The sequence below is a fragment of the Lathamus discolor genome, chromosome 11 (assembly GCF_037157495.1).
Source record: "Lathamus discolor isolate bLatDis1 chromosome 11, bLatDis1.hap1, whole genome shotgun sequence".
NCBI classification, from domain to species: domain Eukaryota; kingdom Metazoa; phylum Chordata; class Aves; order Psittaciformes; family Psittacidae; genus Lathamus; species Lathamus discolor.
In genome coordinates this window covers 11,692,600-11,713,512 of record NC_088894.1, presented here as the reverse complement: position 1 = coordinate 11,713,512, position 20,913 = coordinate 11,692,600, and the positions used below count along the sequence as shown (strand labels likewise).

Sequence of the window (20,913 nt, the reverse complement as noted above, 5' to 3'; positions counted from 1 at the left end):
AGATTCCAGCACAATCCTCACTGTATTAAATATACCTTTCTCTGTAGTATGTGACTGGCAGAGCCCATTGACAACCTCTCAAGAGAAAGATCAGGGAAAAGACATCAAACCTCTGAGCTCTCTACCTAGTCCTGCTGACTCTGTAAGAGTGAGCTCTTGCAGAAGGGTTTTCCTGCAATGCCGCTTTTAAAATACTACTTGCTAAAAGCCTAAAACTGATCATGGCCATGTTTCTAAACACACCAGAATCCAGAATTCAGGCTGACAAACTGAAAGGAAATCATATAACCAAATTTAAAAGAGGCAATTGACAGCAGTGAAGATAAATGATTACGGTAGATATTCACCATGAGCACTTAGACAAATCCTGTAAAACTTCATCTCTCTGAGAGAAACCTCTGTAACTGCCAGGAAGAATCACACACAAGAAATACTGCACTGGATCAGACCAAAGGTCCACCTAACATGGCATCTTGCCTTCAACAGTAGGTAGGTACACTGAAAAGTATAAAGACTACAAGCTGATAGACACTTCCTCCAAGTATTCTCCTAACCAAGTTCTGCTTAGAACAACCCTCAACACTTGATACTTATTTCCATAGTAACCTTCAAAAGGTCTCCATGTCAAGCAACTCAGCCAGTGAACTTTCTGCATCCACAACATGCTTCAGCAAGTACCCTGGTCTGCTATCCATGATGAGAACCATCACCTCCTCTTTGTTTCTTCTGAAACTGCCTCCTGCTAGTTCCATCTAGGGGCTCAGTTTTTTCACTGGCTGAGGCAGTGAATACACACTGCTCCATCACCTCTGGATTCTGAACGCATCATATGCCCTGTGATATGATCTGCCCATAGAAAAAGACTTCAGATAGTATTATTAAGTCAATAGCAACAAAATCCCTGGGATCATAAAGTATTAAATGAAACAAAACATATTAGATAACATTTAATAGGACTGCAAAGCCATGAAGGGTGGTATCCACTTTGAAAAGTATTGCAGCAGAACCAGGTAAGTACAAATCAGTAGAAAATACAATAATAAATGAAAAGAACAACCACAGATACTGATGACCAGTAATACCCAGTGCTGATGGGGTTCCAGTACACTGGAACAATGTGCACACATTTAGCAGCTACAGTTCTAGAAACGGGTCTTAAAAGAGACACAGATCAACAAGCAGCAGTGAACAAAGACTAATACATTTTAGGAAGTATTATGAAAGGAATATAGAACAAAAGAGGAACCCTATTCTGCCATAAATCCCTTGAGTCCTCACATATAAAATGCTGTAGATATTTATTACTTTTAACCTCAGAACACGTCCAAAATAAATTGAAGACACAGAGAAGATGCAAAGGTGATGAGACACACGAGGAAACACTAGTTATATTCACAAAAAAATGAGGAGGAAGATGATGGAGAGATAAAATCATGAGTGGTATCAAGCAGGTAAGTAAGGAATTATTGCTCATTGTTTCTCATAAAAAAAATATGGAGAAAACAAGCTGATGAAATGACCAAATAATACTTTAAAAGTACTTTTTCATACAACACAATGAAGTGCCAGAAGTCTTTGCCACAGGGCATTAAAGAGCAAAAAATATGAAATGGGTAAAAAAGGCACATTCGTAAGAGGATTCTGTTAGTAGACACTAAATATGATGGTCCCCACACAACTCTCATATTACTTATTAGTGAATGGCAAGAAAATGGACAATACTGATCCACAGTCCTGCTTCTTACACTTTTTCCCAAATATCTCTGGTCATTGCTAGAAATAGGACACGGGATCTTCATCTGACATGAGAAAATGTCAGATGTTTTGTTCACCTCTTGCTGATCTTTGCAGATATTGACTGGTATCTCTTCTCCCTGTGTAGTTCTTCCTGCCCTGACTTACAGCAAGACAGCCACAGCTCCTCAGATGACCCTGGGTACCAGTCATCAGGTCACTTCTCTGACCTGATACGAATTTCACCTGAACTATGCTAATGCAAATAAAGAACACTGCCATCTTTATCATAGCTTTTAGGAACCTCAGGGGAAGAGGCTACACTTTATGTAAAAATAAGAGCAAGAATGATCCTGCTCATACCAAACAGATCATCCTCCCCCTAGGGGGAAAAAAAAAAAATCATTTAAAAATTCCTTCCTCAAGAATCTGGGACCAGAACAAGTTTCTGTTGGACAGGAACAGCAAGTCACCCATCCAAAAAAGCAAGCCACATCTCCTCTCCTAAAAAATTCTCCACAAAAAAGGCTATTTCATTCCAAAATGAAGTGACAATTGCTAGAGTCCATCAGCAACTCCATTGCAATCAGTCAGTCTAATTCCTAATGCTAACACCTAGCACTGCTACAACTTTTCTCCAGTGAGCTGAAGAAAAGGACAAATGCAAATGACCAGGACAAATGCAAATCCTCACTCTTACTATCTCACTTTCACACTCATTCCTGCAAGGCCTCGCAGACTAGCTGATTTGTGTTTGCTCCATCAGACTTGCCACTATTTCCTAGCAGAGCCCTGTTCCTACGTGACCTGTGTGACATTCTCCCATCAGTTCCACATTTGGGTAGAATTCTAATTTGAAGTCACATTGCTTTCACCTTCTACCAATATTCTGCACCTTCTGGTTTCAATCAGAAGCTGAGAAAACCCCGATTTCCCCAAGCACTCCTCCTCCCCAGGGCTTCAAACACACACATGCCACAGAATAGTTAACAGTTAAATATTTTCTTGCCAATATTTTAAGAGTGCAGAAGGTTCCAAATTGCTGGTAAAATAAACAATGCCAGACTGTGAAAACTCCTGCCTGCCATATACTCTGATGTTAACAAGAGTTTCTTTATTACTGTGACCTTTCAGAAGCGAACAAGAATTATTTCTCTACCCTAGTTCTGCCCTCAAGTAAAAGGCAAAGGAGGAAAGCAAACCATGAAAAAGCTGCATGGTAAGATACTGGGACTTTTCCATCTTACTTCTGTGTTTCATTCAGACTTGATGCTGCTGTGAATAAATAAACTTCCAGAAGATACTAAAAGCACAGGCAAGGAGTCTAAGAAGCCCAAAATTTCCTTACATGCTGTTTCCCAAATAGCACAGACTAAGCCTACATATGGGCCATCTTCCCCCTTGCAAGTACATAACACACCAGGAAATACAAAAGGGCAAATTTCAGATGCTCTCAATGAGACACATTATTTTCAAGCTCCTCATGGCTCTGTCCTCTGGGGCTTTAGTCACGGAATTCCAGCAATTACAGGGTCTCTGCCATTTCCTCACTTTTAAAAAATGAAGTCTTCAAATAGCATCCACAGCCAGAAGGAATTGCCAGCACTTCCAGAATGAAGGAGACAAATGACTGTATAGTTCAGGTGACAGCCCCTAAAACCACTGGTGATTCACATGCCTGCCAGCCTTCTGTTACCTACCACATGTATTTGCTGTTATGGAGTCCACACCCAAGTCATGTGAAAACCAATTCAGACCAGTGTTGCTCATTTCACATATATCAAGGCTGTATTGACCCCATCATATAGATCATGAGATCTATACCGGTAGCTGAGCCTCCCTTTTCACGTACTTGCGAAGGCCATCTGAGCAACTTCCAAATCAACATGATGTATGGTTTGCTAGCAACAAATAACAATCTCTAAGAGCAGGTATGCTGCTATTTTGGTCAAATCTTTTAACCTTCTGTATTATTTCCTGCCCTTTGAATACAGAAACAACAACATTCAAGTTCCTAGAGAAATGATAATTAACAAGTTAATACAGGTAGAGATATAACAAGTGCTCTGCATGTCTACAAACACAAGAGGAAGACACAACAGACAAGGGAATAGAAAGAATCTATTGAGATTCCTAAATCACAATGGAAAACAGAAGAACACAGTAGTTTGCCTAGATGTGTACAAAAGGATCACATGCTGCTGCTTATATTGAATTAGTAAAAGAAATGAAAGCAGGCAAGCATGAAAGTGAGCATTGGGATCATTGAATGTATTGCATTTGCACTTCCTGATCATTATCATTTATTCATGCTCTTCTCACCGGGCAGCAGGACTAAGAGAGAATAAGACTCATTACTAAATACCATAGCTTTACACATACAACCTTGATGAAGATCCCATTAGTCTGAACGCCTTGGCTGTCACAGAGGAAACAGAAAAATGATTTTGTCTTGCACACTGTGCCTCTTTCCTGGAAACAATCACAATTTAGCCTGTAAAGCTGCACTCACATTTTGTTCTTGGAAACAAAGCAATAAAACAAACTTATTAATCCTTCCTCAAAATAAAGATAACAGAGGAGATCCCAAGTACCAAACAAGCCCCTGCAGCACCCCTGCACTGTATCAGAACCTTAACTGATGCTCATGCTGTTGACTTCCAAGACAGGCAGGCACCAAAGCCATAAAGAAGAGTTGAATTATTCACTCCTGAAGAGGAAGCAAAAGATACCAGTGACATTCTACCACCAGTGAAAAGCACAAGCAACAGTATGATTAAAATGCATTGGGAACAACTCAGAACCTCACAACGGTTTGTTTGATTACTCTGATTTAGAAAAGAATCTGGCCTTGGTATTTCTTCTGTATTTACAAAGGAGCTTAAAAGTGCATTTGTGTTTTCGCTGCAGCAGCTTGGAGTTGTCAAGAAAGAACTACAACCACAACCTGAGATACCTTGCTCCCAAGAGTCTCAAAAGCCTTAGCCAAGCAGACCAGCTGAGCTCAGTTGAGGAATTCTGGGGCAAACTCCAAAAGGATGGCAAGCTGATAATGTAGAAGTTGAAAATATGTAGCATAACAACATGTAACTTAACCCTATACTGTCTGCAGGCAAATCAGAAAGTGATACCCAAAGCAACACAGGTGACAACATCAGTGCTACCCATTCTCACTGAGCCTGGAGCCTGCAGTGGATTCCCTAAGGATCGTTTCCCTGTTTCCCACACCATCTTTACACTGTCAACATAAAAATTATGCAGTACTTTCATTGCTTAACATCTGAATTTTGGAAACCACACTATGCTCTGTAGAGTTTGAAGGACACAGGGCAGCTCTTAACACCTACAGGCACTGCATGGTAAAATTGACTTTGGCATGCGAGTCCCACAGGTCTCACATGAACATGGGGACTAATGAGAAAGAGATTTCTAGACAAGGTGCTATAAGGGAGCTTCCAGTGTACTTCTTGCAGGCACAGAGCAGACCAAGGATACGACCTTACAGTAACAGGATCCAACACATCTGGGAAATTTAAATGGATTTTTTAATGCCAGACTCTACAGAAAACTGGGGCAGGCTAGCTGAAAAGAACCCAACCATGTATTATACCTTGATTTCAACAGCAGGCATCCTTGGCAGATCCCAAACATGCCTGTATTTCATACAGCCAGGTGGTGTAAGTTCCATGGGTGTTGGTTCTAGAACAACTACATGAAAATAACATGAGAAAGAGACCCCTATTTCAAACCATGCCCTGGGAAGGCTGAGTTTGCATCATCATGCATCCTGTTTATTCCAGATATTATCACAGTCAAGGTATTTCAAGGTAATATTCTATACACATGCGTTTTCCTGCATATTCAAGTTAAGATTTCCAGAATCAAATGTACCCAATTTACTCTGGAACAGTACCTGACATCATTCATTTATGAAATGACAAAATACTGGAAACTTCCTGGGAGCTTTTGAGTTCTCTGAGAAAGGATCAAGGGTTCACAAATTATTTCTTTTGTGATGTTCATAAAACATTAAGTTCAGTTAAAACAGATCATACATCTGGTATCCCAGTAAGCAAACAACAACAAAAAAAGGCACAAAACGACATGCAGCATTTTTGTATCTCTACTTCAGAAAGTCTTGCTTCTTTTCTAAAAAATGGAACACTAGAAACTGGTGAGATTTTATATAAAATGTTTTCTAAATAGTCATTTAAAAATTCATATAATTTTTCTCCTTAAGAATGTCCAAGTTATACATTTCCAAAGATACATAAATCATTTGAAACTGAAACTTTTCCTCTTTAAGTTTTATAGGGTTTTTAAAACCTTTTTTCAACTGTACTAAACACTATCCTCTTATATCCCAATTGTTTTCCTCAAACAAAATCACTACCTCCTCCATAATGTTTTGCTTCAGTACAGTCTGCCCATCTCGACTCCCCCTCCACTGCAGTACCAGAACACTGCACACACTCTCCATTTGCCCCAGCAGAGAGCCTTAGAATCATGGAATGATTTGGGCCAGAAAGGACTTTTCTAGCTCCAACCCCCTGCCATGGGCAGGCACATCTCATGCTAGACCATGTTACCCAAGGCTCTGTCCAACCTGGCCTTGAAGACTGCCATCTCTCCCATGCTAATGCAGTTTCTGTCCTGTGCACCCCAAATTGACTCTGTGCTCCCCATCAGAATTTAGATACAGGTCTGAAAAGGACCTCCTTCCCCCCCAGTATTCAAGAACAGTAGCTTCCCACTGCAGGTGAAGCAACTGCAATAGTTCAAGTCATACAAAGATCAAGTTCTATTTTAAAATTTACATCCTGCCCTCTCATCTTCTAAAGCCATTCAACAATCTCCTTTCTCTCACTCTGATTTCTGAGTCTTTAGTTAAAAGTGTTGCTGTAGTTTAAACCCAACCACAAACCTCATACACTCACTCCCCCACCTTCCTGCCCCCCGTCCGCTCCCAGAGGGACGGAGAGGAGAATCGAAAAGAATGAACTCCCACAGGCTGAGACAAGAACAGCCCAGCAACTAAGGCACAACACAAATCACCACCGCCACAACACAAATCACCACCGCCACCACCAATAACAACAATGATATAGGAAATAACAAGAGGAAAGAACACAACATCTCAACACCAGCCGACCAACAACTCGCCCCACTCCCCCCAGCCGAGCACTGACCCGATACCTCGTCCAACCCTGCAGTCAACTAGCCCTTCCGGGTCACTCCCCGTTACATCCTGGCCATGCCGTGCTGTGCTATGGATACCTCTTTGGTCAGTTTGGGTCAGGTGTCCTGTCTCTGCTTCCTCCCGGCCTCCCCTCCTCCCTGGCAGAGCATGAGGCTCAGAAAGTCCTTGGCCAGACCAAACGTTTGAGCAGCAACTGAAAACATCGGCGTTATCAGCACTGCTCCCAGGCCAAAAAAATAAAAACACAGCACTGCACTAGCTACTAAGAAGGAGAAAAATGACTGCTACTGCTGAACCCAGGACAAGTGTCTACATAAGAATAGCTTAAACTGTACTATATCAAGGCTAGGAAATTCTGCAGCTACTGTAAGGTAAACTGGCATTTTTTAATCACCTGAAGTATTCCAATTGTGAAGAAAGAAAATTGTGTTTGAGTTCACAGAGCTCAGTTCTGCTCTTGATTACACTTATGTGAACCACATTATTGGTTCTGATGGCATTACTTCAGATGTTCACCAATGTAACTGAGCAAATTATGGGTCACTGTATATAAACAGCTATAGCTAGAAGTCTAACAAAGACTGTATTGTGCTATACACAGCAGAGCCAATAAACAAATTCAAAAGACACCTAGATGTGTTCCTGGAAAAAAAGGGGGCAGGGGTCTAAGTGGTCCGGTGGGAACACAGGGAAGTGAGATTAAGATAAATTAAACCAGGTTTGGCACTCTGGGCTTGACAGAGTTCTTATCTCTTTTGCAGCTTTTAGAACATGTACGGTTGCAAAATTAACCGTTCTTTTGCACTGAAAAAAACATACTCGTTTCAGAAGCAGAATCACAGACTGGCTTGGTTTGGAAAGGACCTTAAGATAATCTAGGTCCAACCCCCCTGCCACGGGCAGGGATGCCTCTCCCTAGACCATGAATGCCACAAAACACAAGACTAACACTGTGAAAATGAGCCTACAACAATTTACAGGTATTTGAATAAAGCCCGATGGATCTTTCTAAGATAGCACTGGATTTGTACCCAGGAGTATTAGAATGGGGTTCTTAGAGGATGAGGAGGGGGGTGGGGGTGTTGGTTTTTGGTGTTTGGTTAGGTTGGCGTTGGTTGTCCTTTTTAACCTTGTATCTATACTGTCCCATTATCAGCTGAAATTTTGTTCCAGTGTAGTCCAGCACCTCCAAGTCTCTGTGTTCAACTCTGCAGCTTCACTTAAGGGTATTAAAATATACTTAAAACTTGAAGCAAGTGCTTTTACTAACACAGTTACTAAAACACAATACTCAGGTCAGTGAGGTTAATATTCAAGTTGCTCAAGAACTCTGTTAGAAATTGCTGCTATTTGTCTTCCTAAGTGAATTCCCTTCACAAAGTGATGAGGCAGCTGCCAGTTTGCACAGTACAAATCCATGCCCTGCAAGCCACGAGGTGGAGATCTCTGGCAAAGCAGGATCCAAAGGAAGTCTTTTACCCAGCCTAATGTTACTATTAACACTTTGAGCCATTGCACCAAGCCAATTTTTCTGTTTGTTTTTAAAGTTTGATAGAAATGTCACTAGTGGAAAAATTAAGTAAAGAGCACTGGTTAGCCACAGAACTGGACACACCTGGCTGCAAACCCACCCAAAGAAACTGACTTCATTAGTACTAGGGACAGCAGAGTAAAATTTATATCTGAAATATGCCTGCACCAGTAGAATTTGCTGAGGCCACAGGCTCTCGCTGTGTTTTTACAGCTGTGTCAAGTTTGGGTTTCTGACTCTTGCCGACATTCAGGAGTGCTGAAGGAGCTCAGGCTAACAGGTCCCAAAACTTTGTAGCTGAGATTTAGATCTCAGCACTTTTAACAACCAGGTTTTGAAATAATACAAACTCCCTTTGGAGTTGGAGCTGATGTAAATGAGTAGTTAAAATGCTTCACATTCTGTCACTTTCGGCTCCAATGAACTTGTGTATTTAAGAGCAGATGGTATATTTTAATAAACCATCAGTATCAGTTCAGGAATATAGTATCCATTTTCTGCACCAAGCATTGGAATTGTTGCTAGATACGGCAACGAGCTGAAGAACTGCAGCTTTGTCAACAAGTTAAATTAACCAGGAGTTTCATACAGGTGCTCTGTCACTTATACCACAATACAGGAATGTACCAATCAGAGCTAAATATTGACCTTTGATACCCTGCATGAGAAAATAGGAGGTTAGGAAATGCCACTCCCTGCTAGGTGCTATGCAGATGATAACTTAGTGCCCTAATAGTATTCAGTAAAGTTTCTTTCCATTTAACTTACTTCTGAGAAAAGCTCAAACTCTGAAATCTGAAAGCATTAATAGAGGAATATTAATGTCATCTTTTTATCTATTATTCTTATCTGGATATATTTAAATGTCTTCTTTTGGAGGGAGAATATATACTGACTGCAGAACTAAATTACTGAAAATAAATAGACATATACGTCGATCAGCTCACAAACCCTTTCCCATTACTGCAGCTTCATTTTAACAGAACCATTAGTGATAAATAAAATTACAGAATTATAGAATGGACAAGGCTGGTAAGAACCCTAAGTCATCCAGTTCCAACCCCCTGCAATGGGCAGGGACACCTACTGCTAGACCAGGTCCAACCTGGCCTTGAACACTGCTGAATATATCAAGATCAGTAAGCAGAACGTAACACCGAGGGTAACCACCCTTTACTTATCACTTAAAACTCTGTGCAACTGCTGATGCTGAGATGTGAGACAGGGTTCAATCAGGCTAGGTCTATGTGAAGGGGAAGAAAGTAAGTGAAGAAGAGTGAATACGCATGGAAGAAACATGAACTGCCCATGCAGGAGCATGGGTGAAGTGGTATATTAAGCCAGGATCACTAATACCAAGGAGGGAAAATAAGGCAGTGATAAGGAGCAAGGGAACAGCTAACCTGTTCAAACATCAGTACATTAACGTACAATAAATACTACTAAAGAGACAAAAAAGTTCATTCATCTTGACAAAAATAATTACTGAAAGATTAGGAATAATTAAAAGATGAAAAAAATATCACTAAAAGATTCTGAAAGCCCTGTGCCTGCCAAACATGATGGGGAGGGAATAGTCCTCTTTTCCAAGTTTACAGTCTCGGAAAGGTCACTGTGCTTTCATACACACCCTTAGTGCCCAGTCTAGTTTGCTGTTACCTCAGGAGTTCACACTCTCTCACAAGGAGTCTCACTGTAATCAATGGGCCTCTGTGCAGCTAAACTATATTAAATATACACACAGATGTAACTGTTTTTGAGATCAAGCCTTTAAACGTGGACATATTTCTTTAAAGCATCAGCTATTGCCACATAAAAGCTATGGACAGTAACCTAGTGTTCACAAAGTATATTACAGGAATCATATTATTGCAAACTAAGCATGCTTGTTATTACAAACAAAGATTGTGAAATTGAAATCAAGGATAAACTGAAAAGATGTCTAACCTGCCAAGGCAAAGAATGAATGGCATTCAAACAACTTAAGATCTCCTTGCAGTTGCATCAAATAGCAACCGTGTCATTATAATATGCACATTACATTATAATAAGTACATTACATTTGAGGTGCCAGACTGGATAACAACATAAGGACACTGGTGTTTGGGTTTGGGTTTTTTTTTTTTTTTTACACTTTGGGGAATTTTAGGGAGCAATGGAAGATTTAGTTTGCAGAAATGGAAACCCTGGGCTTCCCTTTACAAGGAACTGACTGCAAAGCACTATTTTTTTTCCCTTGAAGTTTACTGAAGCATCCTCAAGAGACCTGTACCAGGTCTCCTGTCACCACTGTGATACCAGGGCTATGAAAACTATCAACTGTCTCCTACTTTGTCCTGGCCTTGGCTGGCATAGAGTTAATTTTCTTCCTGATTTTGCACTGTCTTCTCTGAATACTATCACCAGCACAAGGCTGAAGAAACACACCTAGAGACTTTAAGGCTAGAAATGACCATTACAACTTGCTAGCATAACCCTTCTCAGACTGGGCCAAAAAACCCAACCTTGTACTTCCTTCAAACTTGTGAATGAACCATCCTTGGAGCTGCTCTCCTCATGATGCTTCTTTCATGATAAAGACCAGGGATACTACGAATCCAAAATGAAAAATAAACTAATGACTAGTTACAATAATGTTACAATAAAAACCTTGTCCCTTAACTTTCCTTTTACTCATCATCCTATACATAGAGGAAACTCAAAGGTCTGCTGGAACTACTTAATTTGCAGTTATACATTTGGCACCAGTAATTTTTCTCCCTACCTCAGCTGATGCATTATTCCTGTCCATAAATGCCCATTCTGTTATAGCAGCATACATTTCTGCAATCATATGGTAAACCACATGGAAAATTAGTTACTTTCAGAGAAATCAGTATCTTCATCCAGGCCAGAGCAGCTTAAAAAACAAGGTCAATGGCTCAAGACAACAGGCAGTACAGCTGCAAGAATGCATGTTCAGGAGTAAGGGCTCTATGTATCAGCTTAAGCTAATACAGAAATAAGCTACAGGTTGACTCTTTGGCATTCTTCTAAAACATGCAAAGTTACAGAATCACTGAAAGATGTGAATCATCAAGATTATCAACACCAAAGATGACTTACCCCCATCACCTTTCCACGCTGCTCCACATCCTCCCACATGCAGTGAACTATATAGCGACACATGTATTTTCCTGTGCGACCCTCCTGCTTCATTCGGACCAGACACATCCTGCAAGAACACAAACACCAAGTTCATACTTTCTAGTTTTAATTCAAATGTAAAAAGTAAATTAAATATATTTCAACTCATTTAAGATTCTCCTTACAGTATGTGGTACTGTGATCAGGAAAAAAAAACATATAGATTCATTTATTGAAATAAACTATCACAAACTTTTCTATTCTGCACTTAAGATCTGCTTGTACCTGCTGGATTTTCACCAATCCAGCTACAGAAGAGTGACAGCAGACTATTCTTGCTGACAGTACTGTAATCTAGTTAACAGTACTGCAACCTAAATTCCTCAGCCTTAAGAACACATCACCCTTTGGAGCAGGAACAAACGCCTTGTCTAATCCTAGGCTAGAAGCCAGCTGTAATTCAGCTTGGTACACTAAAGTGCTGTAAGAGCCTGAACTAGCCAAGGTGTGAAAGCTTAAGAAAGTTACAGACTTCACCCAAATTCACATTAGCAATGTCCTAAATTATTTCAACTACAAGGGTCTTTGGATGGACATCCAACTACTTGGCAAAACCCCTACACACAGTACATCCTACAAGAACTCACATGTTAGTAAGTGCATTGTGGGACCCTAATGAGAATACCAGGTTGAGTTGGTTTCCTTTTTAAGCATTAAAGCCACTTGAACTTCACTGCTGCTGTTCTGTTTAAAAAATAAATATGAAATTGTATTTGGCTTCTTTTACAACATCTGTAAACAGCATGAACTGAAATAGCAGTTAATCCTTCCGTGAGCCAGGAGACCAGCCCCATTCCGTCCCCAGGCCCACCTTCTCCACCTCACTAACTTCTGATGTTTGAGTCAGAACTGCCTGTCGAGGACTGACTGTAGACAAGGCGATGCTCAAACACTGGAGCTGGAAGAAATCACTGCTTTGCACAGAGACATGCTACAGGTGGGAAACAGTTCACAGGAAATTCTCACAGCTTATGTGAAAACAACAGAGCAAAACTACTAGGGGCCACTTTGAAGGAGTTGAATACTAACAATAGTGAATGTGCCACTACAGTTAGCAGCTAAAAATGATGATTGTTTTCTAATCTGTTCATTTCTTCAGTGGACATAAGATCTGGGCCTCCCTACAGGCATTAGAAGTATCTGGTGATCTGTGAATGCCAGCTCAAGAGGGAGAATCAAATGCTTGAAGCTTGGCTGTTGAGCTGACCTGTAAAAGGACAGATGCCAGTCTTTATGATGGATTCTCTCTTGTCTACTGGTTAGTAAAGGGAAGATATTTTTTTAACCTGCAAAGAAAGCAAAACTACTTGCCAGTTATGGGTCAGAGACAAAAAAAGCTGAAGGTAACAAAAACTGCATTAGCCCTATATTATTTTTTCTGTTAGAACCATACATTGAAGTCCCATACAAGGGCCATTCAACTGAAACACCAGAATTGAAAGAAGAAAAGCCCACAGACAAGAATCTGATTTCTACATGGAGAACTGCTGAAAATTACACTGGCCATAAAAGAGACAGCTAGGGCTTCAACACAAGCCAGGGAGAATGAGGTCAGAAGACAGGAGAGAGGGACCGGGACATGGTAAGTAGACCCAGTGATACTCAACAGTAGAATGACTGAGATACTTTCCGTAGAGAAGGGGAAGGTCAGCAGTCAGAGAAAACTGCAGCAAACAGACCTGTGTAAGGATTCCCAAGGTTTATATTGCGGCAGTGATGATTTGGTACCTGTCCAGTAGCACCACTGTCCCAGCAATCCAGTGCAATTAGGATGGTATCAGCAAATTAATCCTCAACTTGCTCCTAGAAAGATGACAATGCTTTCTGCTAAAACAGTGCTCCAGAACTCAGAGAACAGCTGTCCAGTTACCAGTCCACAACACAAATGGACAAAGAGCATAAAACTTGCGTTTTACTTCCACCCATTTCAACACCTTTGTTCCTCTTGTGCATTTACGTAACTGAGCTGCATGAAAAAGTTAATTAGTAAAAGTTACTGTGCTCCAAATTTGTATCCACTCTTAACAGGTCAAAACGACTCAGTTTAAGAGACTAATCTGGGGCTAAGAAAAGCATTTTTATACTTCTCTTGCTGAATACGCAAGCTCAGAGGGATGTGGAGGAGGAAAGTAAGAGTGGCTTGGCAAGAAAAGCTCCTCTCCTCTGAGCATCAGTACTGGTTCCTATCCAGTCTGCCTCGAGTGGTGGTGGAGCAGGAGGAGAGCAGTGCACAGACCAACAGCTAACAATTGGTCACTGATGAGCAGAGCTGAAGTGGTGTTCAGAGTAATGCCTTCTACCCGCAAAGCCTAAAAGGCAGCTGTGTTTGGATGCATAGTGCTGTCACAGAGCTGTTCTGCAGCACCATGGGTGAGATCATGGAATATTGCAGTTTATTTGAGAATTTGGTAGTTTGTTACTACACCTGCTGTCTGAGGTTTAAAAGACACAGACTCTAAAAACTATAAACCTTTCAACTTGATCACTGCAGTGTGAAACATTTTATCGTTTCACTACAGAATCTGTTCTGTAGCTTAGTCAAATACTGACTCATCTTCATCAAACCATGAAAGCAAAATTATTCCAAGCTATCTTTGGAAATCTACCTGAAATTCGCTGTGTTGGGCAACTTTCGCAGTTACGCAGCGAGATTATGTTAGAATAAAATCAATGAAAGGATGCCTAAAAAGGAACAGGAGCTTCTCTAAGTTGATCCATCTTAGATGAGATCTAGCAGCTTCCCGCAAAAGCCTCTGCTACAATTGCTCCTGTTGGTATTCCCACAGTGCCAGCAGACTGATTTAATACCAGACGTGGTAGTTGACACCACCCTGTCAACTGCCATGCAGTTTAGGTGTGCTGCCGTATTATACTTCTTGATGCTGTGTATCACAGGGTACATTTTCCTGTCTATGCAAGATCATGATGATGTGAATAAAAACCCAAGGTGTTCTTTGCATATTCATGTTATCCCTCCCTGTTTTCTCCCCAGATACTTAAGAGTCTGGGTTTGAGTATTTATTTTAGTCATTTTCCAAATATCAATATGAACAATTACCTTATTTATTAACTTTTAAAAGCCTTTTTCCCACATGGAACAGCAAGTACACAATGCGTCAATTTTGAGGGCCTTCCTCGCTTGATTCCACATCGCTAACTGATTATAATGTCAACAGTTCTGCTAATTTCTTCATTCTTTAGTGAAATGAGCTGCCCCATCTTTCAATATGCAGAGGAGAAAGGAAATGAAAAGGAGGGAAAGGGGAAAAAAGGAGACAAGGAAATAAGGGGCCTATGCTTAAGTGCAGCTATTTCAGTACAAACTTCCTCTCAGCCTTTGGATAGCTGAAACCAAGTCTATGGACTTCAGTCTCCTGAAAGATCTGGCACTTCACAAAAATTACTCTACTCCCTTGTGCATCCCTTTGACCTTTACAAGGATGTAATGCTAGCTGAAAACCTGATTTTTTTGGCTACTATTTTCACAAATAAAAAAAGGAAAAAAATTAATGTTTAAGGTGTTAAATACTTTTACAGGTAGCCAAGTTGGCATTCACCAGCCTGCATGTACGTTTCAGAGGTGCAGGAATAAATGCCAGTGCTATAATTTGTTAAATGCTTCTGACGAGCAGCAACTTCAATCACCACAGATTTTACATAAATTTACATTTAAACTTTTCCTAAAACACCCGACTAAGGTTTTTCCACATGGACTGAGAAGGCTTTTAGAAAACTTATGGCAGAAATCATTCCACTACTGAGGAATTTTGAGATGTTAGCTTCTGTATGGCTCACTTTGTTCTTTAGTAGAGATCTGCTAAAATTCAGGAAGGAGTAATTTGAATATGACCACTATTATCAGGAACCATGGAGCCCACTTTTCCTCCCATTAAGGTACGTATCACTCTTTTTCCTGACAACAGTTATACTACTAGATTATTTTTCACTTACCAGACATGAAGCTGGGCTACTAGAAACCATGAATTCAAAGTGTCAGGCATTTGGCACCCTTGAGGAGAGGGGGGAAAACACAAAAACAAAGCCAAATATTAATATGAATTTCATCACGTTTTGCACCTAAGAGAAATTCACTACCCCAAAACCTAAATACATTTTAATATTTCATTTTTGACGCTATACAGGATGTATATACCAGAAGCAAACATCATTTACTGTCACACTTGTGCTTAAGTTCCAGAACACGAAGCCACAGGATGTTGTAGATTCCAAAGATTTCGTGTGTTTTTATCTCAGACAGTATTTGGGAGTGGAGAATTAAATAAACATGTGGCTTCTAGCTCAAGAAGTCCCAAAGCAGTAGAGAATAAGAGGGAATTATCAATGGTGCTCTGCTCCATTCTTACACTCTAACATGTACTGGCTGGATCTTTGCTCCTACTCTTCTCTTCCGATTTACTACATGGCTGTACAACCCACAGCACTCCGAGCATACCTTGCCTCTAGCTGTTCTACATCAGGATTAAAACCACCAGCCAACCATAGTAACAATTTCTGTTTCCAGATTTAGTTCTACTCCGAGAGCCACTGGGTTTTCCACGGATGGTTAGTCCACATGCACGTTCACACTATGGATCTACATCTGCCATTAGTACGTGAGGCCAAAGATTTAGGTTAAGTGGCACAGAAACCATATTCCTCTTCCTCATGCTTGAAAAGCATGGACCTATGGATTATGTGCACATTAAGTCCTTCTGTTCCTGCCAATCTCAAACCTACCTCTTAGGAAATCACGTCTACATCTGTTTCCTGAATAAGTTTTTATGAGGAGTACCTAATGCAAAGGATCTTGATCACCTTGGCCTACCCAGCAACTGCTCTTGTCTTTTGGACTTAGCTGTATGAAGGCCAGAGTATTCAGAAATAGACTCTCCAGTCAGATGTGCCCCTAGGAAGTCAACCTTGTATTTTCTGCATTGAATATATTCGTTTCCCAGCTCCTATACTTCTTGTCTCTCAAGTATTACCAAAGAAATTCACCTGGATCATGAAGCAAAACTTTTCACAGCCTCTTTCTTTTTATACGGTCAGCCAACCACCAGAACCACCAAGCAAACCATCACTATTCATCCCTCCCCAGAGAGATGACTCCATCAGTGCCTAGGAGGTGCCAAGCTTCAGCATCAGTGTCCATACATCACCTATGCCACCTCTAAGACAGTCTATGTTTGGAAACACAGGTTTCCCTCACCCTTCTCCCCTTTTGGCTCTCTCATCCCTATTAGAAATATGTGCCTAGAAATGACTACTTTGGCCTAAAGGCATGCCAAGACGTCTCTAACTAGGGCAAGAGTACACAATGCTTTCATTATTCAAACCATTTCATTAAATGAAGGTTCCAGAGGCAAGATTCAGAGTAAAGCACTTAGTTCAATAGAGGTTTCTGAAGTAGAAGTTGCCATGTATCAGTCTCCCACCACAGAAATCACTTTTCAGTGGAAAGCAAAGCTCACACCTCTACTACTGGAAATACTGAAAGTTTTTAAAGCCCTATTCAGTATCCAGGAGGGGAGAACTTTTTCTTCCAACTTCTATTTTTATAATTAATTTTTTAGCTTCTATATTTGGACTGTCTACAGTGTAAATTTAAAGGTGGGATGGCTCTTTTAAAGCACGAAGCTTGCCCTCAGGTATCAGCTTTTTAGAAGGAATGAAATTATAAAATCTGGTGGGTTGGAACACCTTATTCTGGGAGACTAACTGGGGAGAAAGAGCCACCCTATAATGAAACAGAAAACTATTCATTTCAAAATACAGTTAGATACAGAAAAAAAAATGTCTGATGATAAAGCTACCTATGAAATGACTGCGACTATTATCAGCTGGGGAATGAATCTGTGCACAGAACACATCCTGCTCACATGTCTGCATACAGTAAGAGACATGAATGCTCAGGATTATGAGGACATACCTCTTCCTCCAGCCATATTCTGACCTTAAAATTCATCAGGTAAGGGATGCAAAACTTGAACGTGGACTTTCTTTCATGACAGATCATCTTTGCCACTACCACAATTTTAGGAAGGACGCAATGGGATAATATCTCCACTTCCTGTAAAAAAACAGTTCAGGTGCACTATGTCAGTGTTCCCCTGTGCACAGCAGAGAGCAAAGCACCTGTAAGGCACCTGATGGGCTAAGGGAGACAGAGGAATCCAGAGCCCTGGAGGTAAACTCCAGCGCTTTCAAGCTGCTTGGTGGCCCCACTAGGAGCCATATGAAAGGCCATGTTCCCCTCACCACCCACTTTATGCCACAGCTGTTGTCCACCAGACCCTTCCACGTGCCACTTACATTCACTAACACACTAAAAGAATAAATTAGTACAAAACTGGGCCATTTTCTTTCAGTTCACTAGAGGACATAATTGTCCAGTCCAGAAAATAGGTAGAGGAAGATGGAGAAATTAACATTTTCTCTTTGGCCACTACTTTGACTCAGCTGCTCATGGAATCACAATCTAAAGCTTCTATATTGTCAAAATCAATTCATCACATAATCTGTGTTTTTAGGGGAACTATTTTTTGAACACGGATCACATGCCTGTTGAATTTTAGAGCTCACCTCCCAGACAACTGTAGCTCTAACTACACAGAACTAACAGAAACTTCTTATATCTGTTTTCCTCTGAAAGCAATGATTTCTTTGGAATCACAACCATAGACACTGTGTGTGTTCTTAGAACACCAACACACTGTCGATCTCAGCAAAACATGTTGTTCCTTACCTAACAACAGCCTCAAGCCAATGCAAACCTACGTTCTTCTCAGTGTAAATTCAATGACGGACTGGCTACAACTTGTACTACAGAGCAAAAATACAAGTAGTCCTGGAGAAAATGATGAAACTTGAAGGAAAGGCTGACTGCTGCTTGTGATACGTATAAAGTGAGGGGAAGCTCTGGGAATTTTCTCCTTAAAACAGTATGACATTATTAAGAATACAACTGCAGTTATTTCACCAGTCTTGAGCCTGAAAATCTGTACCAGGATGTTTTCACAGATATTTTTTGAAATTCCTTTATATTTTAATCTAGGGCAACATTTATATCTCTTTGCACTATCTCTTAAGCAGAGATAATGAAACACCAGTTAAAAATAGCAAAGCCTCTATTTGAGAGGCAAATATGACAAACAGAAGTGAACTTATCTGAGAAAGCATGGGAGGGCACACAGCTGGGGAGAGGTATGTGCACAGGGAAAATGAGATTCTCCTTTTTTGATCACTAATGATGACTCCTGCTGCTCACAGAGTTCTCTCACTCCTGCAACCACTCAAACCACATCACAGTTTTGGAAAACCTTCCGAAAACCATTGGAAAATCTTGCAGCAGCAAGCACTCACCGAGTGGTCCATCCATCATATCCATGCCTATATACTTAAAGGAGGGACTTTTGTGCCTCTTCTAGTCATAATCTCTATACAGTCAAGAAATGTGTCTTGGTTTAATGCTGTAATGATCAGTAAAACATAGAAAGTCTCTTAAGTGCCAGCCAAACCTGCCCCATCCATAATGAACAGAGACAGGTAAGACACTGTGATCTGACTATCATAAATAAAGTTGTGCACCAGGATAGGAATGATTTCACACCTGCATCTGAGTTATACTGGACCTTCTCGCAACTCGTCATGGGACAGAGTAGGACACAGAGACCATATGACCCCAGTAAAAAGGAAAGAGATACCTGGATTTGTAGTTTATCCCACCCCGGTAAGAAAAAAGGCAATACCCTTCAAGGTCCAGGATATTCTGGGTTTTACCTATCCCACCCTTGCTCTTGTTCTCCATTGCAGCAGACAAAAATGTAACAATCCCAGACTCCAGAGTCTACCCTTGAACCTTTGCCACTACAGAGCTCAAGGTGATGCTGTAGTACCCTTAGCTTCTAGTTGACCATGTACTGTTACGGGCTGACAAGTCTCTCTTGCTGTCATATTTATTGGTATAAATGTATGTAATGAATTTTCATCAGAAGTTCTCCAAATCCCAGAAAGCCCACTACTTACTGTTAAAAAATTCCTCATAGTCAGTTTTCTCCACACAGCACGTGTACATGCGCAAAGCTGCCACCTTAATCTTCTAAAGAGAAATAAAAGACAGTATTTCAAGTATTCATCATGAGAGGTACTGAACACTAATGGGTTTGTTAAATATATAAACTAGCATTTGCTGAAAAGCTTTCTCCTGAGAATCACAATCACCTGAGCACATTAAACTATGGTATCAGCCACGAATGATACAAACAGAATCAAACTTGCCTTAATGCAAAACAAAATTCTTGACAGGCTCCTTTAATACCCTTAAAATCTAGTATAATATAACAGAATCAGCAAATAGTTTGGGTTGGAAAGGACCTTAAGATCACCTAGTTCCAACCCCTGCCATGGGAGGAACACCTCACACTAGACCATGTCACCCAAGGCTCTGTCCAACCTGGCCTTGAACACTGCCAGTGATGGAGCACTTTTCACTTCTCTGGGCAGCCTATTCCCTCTCACAGTAAAAAACTTCTTCCTTATATCTAACCTAAATCTCCCCTGTTTCAGTTTAAACCCATCACCCCCTGTCCTGTCGCTACAGTCCTTGATGAAGAGTCCCTCTCCAGCATCCCTGTAACCCCCTTTAGATACTGGAAGCTGCTCCGAGGTCTCCACGCAGCTTCTCTGTTCCAGGCTGAACAGCCCCAACTTTCTCAGCCTGTCACTTCTGTCACTACAGAAAAATAAATCCAATGTCTTTCCTTACAGAGACTCCAAATCACAATTCCTGGTTTCCTCCAATAACCTTAACTGATGTATAACATTCAGTGTTTCGTGTAATTTAAGTTTTAAATCTTAAAGAAGTTGACATACCAGCCATGTCCTAAAACAATTTTTTTTTTTTCCCTACAAAAATGAAAATTGACCAGCTAAGCTTCACAAGTGACCAAGGAGTCCCAAGCGGTGAATGACATGAGGTATACTCAGGTGCTCTGGCATTTCTGTTTTTGTTCTTGGCCTACCACTGCACCACAAACACTTCCAGAGCGTCATCTATAACCAAGATACATATCTTGAAGCTTCAAAGAGCACACTAACCAATAGCAAGGATCTTAAAGAGAATAGCTGTCCCTCATTCCTGGGTTGGTTGTTTTCTTCTTAGGGCATGACATCCACAAGGGTGGATGTCATACAGAGAAGAGCACTCTGCCTACCAAATGGCAGTTCAAATTACCAAAGTAATTCCTTGTGTCTTCGTCAGCCA

At 40.7% G+C, this 20,913-nt stretch overlaps 1 protein-coding gene across 5 annotated transcripts in view; it reads right to left on the bottom strand.

Annotated features, from left to right (window-relative positions):
* Window positions 1-20,913, bottom strand: part of LOC136020619 (ubiquinol-cytochrome-c reductase complex assembly factor 1) — a 39,477-nt gene that overhangs the window by 10,143 nt on the left and 8,421 nt on the right. For all 5 annotated transcript variants that reach the window (XM_065691877.1, XM_065691878.1, XM_065691879.1 and 2 more), the window contains 3 exons: window positions 19,677-19,749; window positions 15,603-15,660; window positions 11,571-11,679 (listed from right to left, as the gene is read on the bottom strand). In XM_065691877.1, coding sequence (XP_065547949.1) covers window positions 11,571-11,679; window positions 15,603-15,660; window positions 19,677-19,749 — 240 coding nt within the window. The remainder of the gene's footprint in view (window positions 1-11,570; window positions 11,680-15,602; window positions 15,661-19,676; window positions 19,750-20,913) is intronic.